General features: G+C 33.6%; 2 protein-coding genes across 2 annotated transcripts; both read right to left on the bottom strand.

The window, feature by feature from the left end:
- Positions 1 to 3,417: 3,417 nt before the first annotated feature.
- LOC143553281 (histone H4) lies at positions 3,418 to 3,729 on the bottom strand. The gene has a single exon (XM_077043303.1). It carries the CDS (start codon positions 3,727 to 3,729, stop codon positions 3,418 to 3,420), a length of 312 nt encoding a protein of 103 aa, XP_076899418.1.
- A 3,287-nt stretch (positions 3,730 to 7,016) lies between these two features.
- Positions 7,017 to 9,772, bottom strand: LOC143553265 (peroxisomal membrane protein PMP22-like). The gene is made up of 7 exons (XM_077043291.1): positions 9,557 to 9,772; positions 9,048 to 9,146; positions 8,800 to 8,901; positions 8,617 to 8,692; positions 8,079 to 8,149; positions 7,915 to 8,000; positions 7,017 to 7,327 (listed from the first exon to the last, which is right to left on the bottom strand). Exons 1-7 carry the CDS (start codon positions 9,623 to 9,625, stop codon positions 7,276 to 7,278), a joined length of 555 nt encoding a protein of 184 aa, XP_076899406.1. The 5' UTR covers positions 9,626 to 9,772; the 3' UTR covers positions 7,017 to 7,275.
- Positions 9,773 to 11,114: the final 1,342 nt, after the last annotated feature.

Genomic DNA, 11,114 nt, shown 5'->3' with positions numbered 1-11,114 from the left:
GATTTTTATTTTTGAATCGAAATCGATTCACACACACTTAATAACAACTTTTATAGAGAGAGAGAGAGGTAGAGATGAGCTTGGTACCGATCTTGAAAAACATAAATTCTTGGTATCGGTATTGTTACCAAAATATTCAGTTCAGTATAGTATTGAATATAAAAATTTGGGAAATACCGGTACCGTACTAATCTCGAAACTCAAAACTTTGGTACCGATTCGATACTGACGTTACCGATTTTGAAACCGGTACTAAATTTGATCATCCCATGTAAATGAGAGTATCAAAATCAATATCACTAAAAACAAATTCAAAATAAACATCAAAAGATAAATATAACAAACCTTTCTTCACAATTGTGTAATCTCCAATTTGAAATCAATTTTCATTTCTTCCTCAAATTAAGACCCAAATTTGATGATCTCAAACGATATTGAATTTCTTTTTTCTCTCTATTGTTGTTGCCTCCATTGGATTGTGACTATTTATAATGTGAAAGGGTAAAGATCTAGGGTTTTCTACATAAAACAAATTTACGAAAATGCCCTCGTTTTGATGGTGGGGCATGACCTTTGCAGTTCCCGTAAATAGAATCCAATAACTTTCATGGTAAAGAGTGCTCACGATGTTGCTTTCCTATTGGTTCACTGTTTTCTTACTTTTTTTGACCGACTAATGAATATAGTATGTTATTTTAGGTAAAAGTATTCACAACTCGTACCATAAAAATATCGAATATTTTGTTGAATTGTATACAAATCAATGTTTTTATACCATAAAAAAACATATTAAAATATTTAATTTATTAAATATAAAAGTTAAGTAACTTAACTGGAACACTTTTTAATGTTGAATTGTATAATTAAAACACTTTTAAAACTTTGTTACTATTATATGTAATAACCCTCTAAAAATATGTGAAAATATTTTGTAAATTATAGGATGTGATTGTGAGTAAATGAGAGAGAATATGTTACGAAAAAGTTAAATTTAAAGTTTCACCTTTCATACCATATAATTTTTTTTATATTTTCTAGAAAATTGTTGGAAGTGAAGGAGAGAGAAAAATAATGATTAAAATATAAAATGATTATTTAATTGAAAATATGAGAGAAATTGTAATTATTTTTAACTTAATTATATAGATAAGGATAGAACATGGATTGAGAATGCTCTAAACCAATGGTAAAAGTTGATGTCATGATGTTGGGTAATCCAAGTCCATCATTTCTTGTTTTGGAGTAAACATGACGCCCAAAGGCCCAGTAAACCTCATTTTGTCTTCAATTCAAACTCGAGGCCCTGAGGTTTACAGCTCAAATCTTTACCTCTTCTTAAATATCAGTTGAGCTAAAGCTCATTGACCCTACTAGTTCAATAAAATTTAAATTTAAAGAATTACTTTTAACATTTTCATAGAACATACATTTTGAAACATTTTATAAATATCAAAACTATACTATCTGATAAAACCTATAACTTTTTTGTACTTGGCACCGTCGTATTAATCATCATAATTTAAAACAAACTTAATCTCTATTATCATTTATTTGCTAGTTGTGTGCCCGCGCGATGCGGCGAGGTATGCACGCAAACATGTCATCGAATGCGTAACCGGTGTTACTTTTATTGTATGTACGTGACTTCACAACAGTATGCACGTAACCCGAAGATAGTGTGTTCGTAAAGCGGCATTGGAATCTTAGCCGGTGTTAGTAAGCATGTCACACAACGCCTTTACGCGCGCAATTAGGTGTCGGTGCGTACGTAACGCTACATTGAACTCGTCTTAGCCAGCAACCCATTTCGTTTGACATTGTTATAACCCGAAATTCGTTATGCCTTGACCCCTTTCAACCCAAACCCGTCCCGACCTAAACCAAACTAACCTTTTTTGTATCGAATCATTCCAAAGTTACCCTTTTAGACCCATGACCCGAACGCCCGAACCCGCCCGATTCGTTTGCCGGTCTTTAATGGTAATTTTAAATGAAAAGGTATAGCAATACCATACTCAAATTAAAGAGAATATAATACTCGTTTTTATTGTATACTATTTTTAAAAAAATATTAGCGAATGAAAAAGTTATACACGTTTAAACGTCGTCGGGGTAATTGATTTAAAATAAGGGGTATATATATAACTAATATATATATTAACAAAATGTGATTAAAGTTAAGGAATTAAACTTGTAATTACCGTAACATATTTTGGTAAAAGACAAAATTATCAAAGACTAAATTGCCCCTAAAATGCTTAATTTTATGTATTATAGCTTGCATGGGAAATTTCATATAAAAGTAACCAAGTTTTAAAAGTGTTCCAATTAGGTCACTCAAATTTAAAAAGAGTTCCAATTATGTCACCCAACTTTCATATTTTATTAAATTAAAGGTTTTAACATGTTTTTTAACGTTTTTATTTTTTGTTTCACATAGGAAATCATTTTATCTATTTTTTGATGTTGACGTTGAATAGCGACATGGATTTTATTTTTTATTTTTGAATTTAATATAATTAACGTTTTCAATTTTTTAAAAATATAACTACATATATTGCGAATTCCGACCCCTACATCTTATCCTCCATTTATTTCTTAACAAACAAAAAAATCGGTGAGACTCGATTTGAAGATTTAGTGACCCTATTTGAAAAAAATATGCATGAATGACCTAATTAGAACACTTTTGAAAGTTGGTTGCTATTCTATGAGATATTCCCTAGTTTGTATTAAAAGCAATAGGTTTGGTACCTCTTAAAAATTAAAAAATCTCTCACTCATAAATTATATACAATAAAGATAAGTTTATAACTCTTAAATGCTAGTTTTAAAGGCGTCTTCTAAAGGTTGATACTTCAAAACATTCATGTTATTTGTAGATTGTACAACTAGCATGGAGCAAAATATGTGTTTTTTATTTAAAAACTACATGTTTTTTATTTTATAACTATGTGAGAGACTGAGAGTTATGTAAGAGTCGTTATTGTTTTAATTTTTTTTCTTTTACAAGTTTACCAGTATGTCTAAAACCTAATATTTGATGGTTTACAAATGAGTATCAGCCAATTACACTACTATTAGCTCTAATAAATAACACAGGGAGATATTATGCCATTACAAATGAGCAAATGATATATGATACCAGTATCGAACCATAACCAAAACAAGCATTTTAATACCAACACTAAGTATTCAAGAAAAGCATGATCGGTACTAGTACTGGTTGGCACTAATCTTTACCAAATTTTTGCCTGCATTACCGAAACATCTGTCCCAAAGACAATAATAACAAACAATTTGCCATAATCAACAACCACCGAATCCAACATTTCAACAAACATAGTAGAATCCAATTAAACATCCAAATTCAACAATCCAATTCTTAATTAACAAACTAATAACACCATGAAATAATCAGCCTCCAAATCCATAAAGAGTTCGTCCTTGTCTCTTGAGAGCGTACACAACATCCATAGCAGTCACCGTTTTCCTACGAGCGTGCTCGGTATAAGTCACCGCGTCACGAATCACATTCTCCAAAAATATCTTCAAAACGCCACGGGTTTCCTCGTAAATCAGCCCGCTGATTCTCTTAACCCCGCCTCTTCTCGCCAGCCTTCGGATTGCGGGTTTTGTGATTCCTTGAATGTTGTCGCGGAGGACCTTGCGGTGTCGCTTTGCTCCGCCCTTGCCGAGGCCTTTTCCGCCCTTTCCACGACCAGACATGTTTGAAATGAGATTGGGGTGTATAAGATTTGAATTTGTTTTGAGTGAGGTGAGGTGGAGATGAGGGATTTTAAGGTGGTTTTATAGTTGAGGTTTTTGGAGGGAGGATTTGAATTTTGGGGGGATGAATGATCCGTGTGAAGTTGTGATGGTGATTTTGAACCGTTGATTGATTTGAAGTTGTTTGAGAGTGTGGATTGATGACATGGATTTTTATGTGTTTATTCTTTTTTTTTTCTTTTCTGTTTTTTCATATTGATAATTTGTGTGACCATATGCAAAAAGTCTTTATTTTGAAATTTTGAATCGATTCTAATTTCTAATAAAAAATTGTTAAGGAAAAATTCAAATTGATTATTTTTGGCATAGACAAAATTTTATCTTTACATCAAATTTCAGTGGATGTCCTTTATCTTTAAAATTAACATAATTTATACTTTACGTTTTAAGATGTTTCATCGTTTGTCCTTTAAACCTAACTCAGTTTTCCTCGTTAACTTTAGTCATGTGTTATGCACATGAGAACAAATTGGTCATTTTACCTATTAAACTAACACAATAAAAAACATAATATATATATATATATATATATGTACACACACTCTTATCTCTCTTTCCTCCCACCAGCCACCATCACCCTCTCTTCCACCACCACTCCTTCATCTTTCCCTAAATCTAAAAACCCCTCTCTCTCCTCTATTCACACCATCAGACACAACCCGGATCTCCGGTAACAATCACCATCACCTTCAGCAATCCACACCGTCTAACACCTAGCATCACTGACTTCGGCACCTGCAATTTAAGGTTCCTAATTTCATAGGGTTATTTTGATGCTTGTTGTTACAGAGAAAAACATGAGAGAAAGAGAGCGGGAGAGAGGCACGATTTCTTCTTCTACAAATAAACTCATCCAGTTAATACCCAAATCTCATTTGAACGGATCAGTAGGCTTATATCATTTGCACGCATCGACAGATCTTGGGGTCTGGGATTGAGTGTGTATATTCGGATCATGGTTTTGGGATGAAATCGAACGACATTAGAACGAATCCAGTCGTCGGCTAGGGTTTGATTAGCGTCAATTGGGGTGACAATTGCGTTTGGTACCATTAGCGGCACTGAAATTTAGGTGTTTGAGTGACTTGATGATTTTAGAGTTTGCATCGGTGATTTTGGTGTGTATTATCAGACTGTTTTGGAGATGCGCTAGGCTTGATAGTGTTCGAACTGACCCGATTTAGCGGTGGTGGGTAGAGGGGGAGAGAGAGAGAGAGAGAGAGATAGAGAGAGTGTGTGTATTTACATATTATATATATGTTAAAGTTTTTTAAACCAATAGGTAAAATGACTAATTACGCTCATGTGCTTTGTACATGATCAAAATTAACGAGAAAAACTAACCGAGTTAGCGTTAAAGGACAAACGGTGTAACATTTTGAAACATAAAGTACAAATTATGTTAATTTTAATGATAAAGGACAACCACTGAAATTTGATGCAAAGATAAAGAACAATTTCTATAATTTTGTCTTTAGCATATATAAAAATCGATATTTTAAAATTTCTCAATTAATTCTAATTTGTTGTGTGATTATGATTTGTCCATATAATCATAAGTTTTTTTTTTCTAATGGTGGCTGTATGCAAACTACCTTAAAATCTACTTCTAATACGAAGAAATGAAATAAATATGGGGAATGAAATACAAAAAAAAAATGAAATGAATCATTACTATTTCTTTGTGTTGTTTGGTTATTACGTATAAATGAAATAAATCACAACTTTATTTATTTGTTTATTAAATAGTAAACAACACACATAATATTTTTGTCAATTAATGGAACGGTAATAACTGAATACGATATAATAATAAAAATATAATAATAATTATAACTTAATAATAGTTATACTATAATAAAACGATGACAATGAAACTTTTGAACATTTTTCATTTCATTCCTTGAAGGAATGAAAAAAAAAGCACCTCATACTAAATAATGAAAAATGTTACATTTGGAAGGAATTGCATTTCTTATGAATGATTCATTCAATTTATTAATGACAACCAAACATGTTTTATTTCATTTCTTTAAAATGATCCATTCCATTCCATTCCGTGTATCATTACTTCATATCAAACACTACCTAGATGTCGAATTGTTGAACAAGAACGTTTGGACCTCTAGTTGACTAGCTAGCACAACAGAGTGCCCTCTAGTTAATCAAACCAGTTGTTCCACAATTTCTTTTCTGTAGAATAGTGAAATAACTATTCCTAAACTTAATTTTGAAGAGCATGATGTCATTTTTATTAACTTCCATCCTCTTATGATTGTGATCAGAATCATAGTATTTGGAAGGATTCTTAAGTACCAATACTTCACCACTGTCAATCAATAACGTCATCATAATGTATGGTCCAAAGCAAAATGAGTTCCACATCATTGGATACTATATTATCAGTTGTTGCTTTCAAATGATGCTTCCACATGAAGAATTCATCATGAATTAGGGTTGTGTGTTTGTCACTTTGTTGATTGAACTATTTTATTAGTTCTCAATTTCAAAATGGCGTCTTACAATTTACAAATTGCCTAACACTGATCTATTTATAGTCGTGGTCTAATAACAGCACCATAAAGAAGTTAAAGCTCAAACATTCTTCATCCGTGAGAACTTCACATCCGGGTTAACTTTAGTGGTGTATACATGTAAACATGTATATTTGGGTGAGCTTGTATATCTGAGTTAAGTTGACTCGGATACACAATACACATCCGGATCAACTACAAAAACAACTTTTGATCGCTTCAGCCTCAAGATATGGCCCAACAGTTCGTTTAGAACATTAACAAACGAACATAAGCGGGCACACACACATTCACTTTCTTAACAAGCAACGAACGAACACAAACATGCTTAATTCATGTTAATTCAGTTTGTTTATAGGCTGAATACCAACATTAAATGCAACATTATACAAAGACGCCATGATGTTCAAGGTCATAAGATGCTTTGGACCAGCATGCATACGGCAAAAAAGACAAGAAACGACTCGATGTTAGGATACAAGCATTAACGGAACAGTTCAAAATGATGTTAGGATACAAGCATTAATGACGACACATTTCAAATTTACCGGATGTATACCTAATCCTAAATAAAATGGAAACAAACTAACCATACGTTTTGACCTACTCGCATATACACTAACATAAGCAAATGATCGAACGTGTTGCACTCAGACCGAGCCATATATAGATGCACAAGTAATCTATTTAGCATAATTCTAACCATATCATTGATTCAGAACAATCCCTGTTACATTACATAGCTTTAATTCGACACCAGCTTAATAATCAAGATACAAGATAATGGGACGGAACCCCGTTTTGCTGTTCGCGCATTCCAATAGATAAAAATAAGATAGAAAATATTGGTAAACAAATTTTTAATAACTTATGAGCTAAAACAAAGCCAATTTAAACATAATAGCAGAGGCAGCAGCAGAAGACGTTATTAGAGACATTCCTTTAAATTTGCTTAACCTTTGGTTATTGTCATTGATCTTGCTCTTAAATTCAAGAATATACCCCTACAAATTAAATTAAAAAATAAATATAACTAGTTTGGCTCATCTAGGGGTGTAACGAGCCAAGCCACTCGTGAACTACTCAAGCCTGGCTCGCTAAAAGCTTGAATCAACCCGAGCTAAAACGAGCCCGAGCCCAAACTTATATTGTAGCTCTTTTAATAAATGAGCTTAAGCTTGACTAAACAAGCCTATTATTCATATAATTTTTAGTTAATATATATTAACACAATATTATAAATGCTATATACAAATTTATGATAAAATAATTAAATAATATATATTATGTTATATGTAAAAATTTATATTTGATTTATATATCAAATTAATTATAAATAAAGATAAATAAAATAATTAAATAATAAACGAGCAAAGTCCGATCCGATCTCGAGCTTGAAACTGCTCAAGACACGGGGTTGAGCTTTAGAAATAGAGCTCTGAACGAGCAGAGCTCGAGCTCTCTTAAGTTAAATGAGCTTAGGCTTGGCTCGGCTACACCCCTAAGCTCACTAGTCTACCATCATAGAATGGTATAAAACAACATAACCAAATAGACCCGACAATCTATTGTATAAACTGAAAACACGTACCAGCACATTGCGACAAAGCTTTGGAGGATGACACGGAATTGCAGTGGCACGTGTCGGTGGTTTATCCACCCGATTACCGGCCAGAACTGAACATTGGTTGATAAATTTCACTCTCTTGTTACAAAATTTTAAAAGTAACAATAAATATGGAAGTAGAGAAGTACCGTCCACCCTGTATACTGTACTGTAGGGTATTCCTTCTTGATTTTGGATTTCACCTGGATCCACGGCCTTCCTGCGTATAATTTGACATAACCAAACGCCCAAGTTATTCTCTAAGTCCGATAATCAGTTTCAAAACGCATGTCCAAACACCCGCTTAACATTTTGAGTCTAAATTTATTCACTTTGATTTTAACCAATTAATAACAAGTTAACAGACAATATTGTCCCCAAGGAGCTCTCGCCTTTATTATTGGTTCCCAGAGCGTAGACTTCCCAAGTAGGGGTGCATGAACTGAGCCACTCGTCAGTTACTCACTCTAGATTCGCTTAAAGCTTGATCTAGGGCAAGTTTAATAAACGGGCCTGAGCTTCATACACGGAGCTTGATTAGGCTCGTGCGCCCAACTCGCATTGATGGTATTTAAGGTAGGACATTACTTATGGCTTAGTATCTCTCTTGTAGACAAAACAACATGACATGTGTCACGTAATAACAAAAGATTCAAACCATTACTACTCTAAGCTGTAAGACCTTACCCTCAATAACAAACCCATAGTAGAGCATAAAGATCAAGTTGTTCCACGGACCGGATGTCAACTGCTCAACCACCACCTGCAAGATGAAACCGCCAGCCATGAATCCCAATCACATAACTTGGTTGTAAGATTCTAAATTTCCATCGATACCCATATTCAAAGATTGATATAAATCTATAATACCTTCTTGGCAACCGTTTTCGAGTCCTTTTTGCCCTTGAACAACTTATCCAACATTATATGGTAATAATGCCCAAATGGTCCCAGATATGCAAACCCAAAAAGCTGCATATTTTCTTAATATTAATCATTCATCCATAAACAACCATACACTTTAAACTAAGATCACTCTAATACAAGATTCTTGATGACTAATAGTCAACGGATTGACTTCAAAAAGTCAACAAATATGAAAGATAATGAGATCATACCACTTTGAGAATAAGACGACGGATTTGCAGTTTCTGGATGCCAGTGAGCTTCTGAGAAACAATATCACTGATCGCGGACAATACTCCAGCAGTTATAGCCTAAAATATGCACAAATTATAACCCAATTCATAATAAATCAAGAAAAACAAAACCCGTTTCTTGATTTAACTAAAACCACAAAATTAGTAAGAACAACAGTTCAATTTCAACAAATGAAACAAACCCAGTTTCTAATTCACCAAAATAAGCAAACCCATTTCTTGATTTAACTAAAACCACAAAATCAATAGAGAAAACCGTTGGATTTCATCAAATGAAACAAACTCAGTTTCTATTTCATCAAAATAAGCAAAACCCATTTCTTGATTTAACTAAAAACCACAAAATCAACATGAAAAAACAGTTCGAATTCGTCAAATGAAACAAACCCAGTTTCTAATTCACCAAAATAAGCAAAACCCAGTTCTTGAAATCAACATAAATGAAGTAGATCGAGAAAAGATTGCACCTTTGTTCTTAGTGGATGCTGTTGAAGCTGTAGCAAGTACTGCTGAAGCCCTCTTTTAGCGATCGACATGTTTTGAGGATGATTTGTTGTCGGAATAAAAATTGAATTGAACAACCTATAAATTGTCGAATTTCACTTTATGGTTGTTGCTCGGAAATTGAATATTTTTTTCCTACTTACCTAACCATGACTGGCATTGTACTACAAGGGCCCAGATGCCATATAATCAAAGTGTGTTAAAGGTTGGTAGTTGTGAACATGTAAAAGTTTGTTAACTGGACCGGGTTTAATTCAAACTCATATCGATTATGAACATGTCCCGGTTTAAAACTGAATGTTGGTTTGAGAAGCTCGGTTGTCAAGTTGAACCGTTACATTTTTATACTTGAAACCCGGTCTGGCTTGAACATAAAACGGTTCATCATTTTTTACCAAAATCAAACTTGTTTAAGTCCGTAACCCGATTTGTGCCCTCACCACTTTGATAGAATTTGTGTGAAAGTAAACATAAAATAAGTTTTGCCTATATTAGTTTTATATTATGAACATATTGTTTATCTAAGTGTCCTTAACTTCGTATCAATATTTTGGCTAGAGGGTTTTGATTAAATATATATAAGTAAAACTATCGTTCAAATCAAAGGAAAAAAAATAGGGTTACGGAGGTGTAAATAACAAAGCGTGGTTAATTATGCTACATATAACTAGAGTAGTTACACTACCGGGATAATTATTCTACTTGTACAAGCAGTTAGGCTATGTGTAGTGGAAGGACTACATTGATGGACGATTTTTAACACGTGACGTCACGTCAGCAAATGACGATTTTCATTTTAGGATGTAGTGGTTTGTAGCCCAGTATCGCCCCACTACACAATACACATTGCCTTACACTACTTATAACGAAAGTAATTACACTTGTAGTTATACAAAGTAGTTACTATAATACAATTACGCTACCTCTAAACTATAGTAATTACACTACTAGACCCAGTAGAATCCCACTTAGAAAACAAGTAGTAGTATGGTTTGGAAAAAATATGATTTAGATGAACCATACATCTTTCCCAATTATAAAAATGTTGGTTTTAGGGAGACCCCAGCTCCAGGAAAAAAAATACACGGACATGAAAAAGACGTTAGAAACGTAGGATCATAAAACATAAATACATAATAAATGTCACAAGCCACAATCAAAACATAACATTAGTAAGAGCAATAATAATTACTCTAATCACACAACAATTATAATTACTCTACTTGTAAAACTAATTATACGAAAAGAAGTATGAAACAAGTACGGTTCAAAGTTAAATCTATTGAACCGATCGATTACTTGTCAAACCGTGTGTTCCGTGAGGCTTTCCCACACCTAAGACCACCCGTAGTGTGCGTTTTGGGGAGCATTTTTGGAGGATAACGCGGGGGGGGGGGGGGGGTACACCGCCCCCACCCCGCCCCCCCTGCGTTTTGAGTTTTTTTTATAGCGTTGTATCTAAAACGCGAGAAAAGGGCACAGATATCAAAAAATGACCGTTGCATGTTACCGTTGGAGAAT

The sequence above is a fragment of the Bidens hawaiensis genome, unplaced genomic scaffold (assembly GCF_021521415.1).
Source record: "Bidens hawaiensis isolate Kalapana, Puna unplaced genomic scaffold, B.hawaiensis_p1.1 tig00017162_1, whole genome shotgun sequence".
NCBI classification, from domain to species: domain Eukaryota; kingdom Viridiplantae; phylum Streptophyta; class Magnoliopsida; order Asterales; family Asteraceae; genus Bidens; species Bidens hawaiensis.
Note: the sequence above shows the minus strand (reverse complement) of the source record. Positions and strands in the feature narration are given on the sequence as shown.

Bases quoted from the DNA above. Each gene is read 5' to 3' on its own strand.
- LOC143553281 (XM_077043303.1), bottom strand. From the start codon at position 3,729: ATGTCTGGTCGTGGAAAGGGCGGAAAAGGCCTCGGCAAGGGCGGAGCA.
- LOC143553265 (XM_077043291.1), bottom strand. From the start codon at position 9,625: ATGTCGATCGCTAAAAGAGGGCTTCAGCAGTACTTGCTACAGCTTCAA. The intron at 8,902-9,047 runs GTATGATCTCAT...GAAAATATGCAG, and splicing joins GTCGTCTTATTCTCAAAGTG to CTTTTTGGGTTTGCATATCT. The intron at 7,328-7,914 runs GTACGTGTTTTC...TTTAATTTGTAG, and splicing joins AGCTTTGTCGCAATGTGCTG to GGGTATATTCTTGAATTTAA.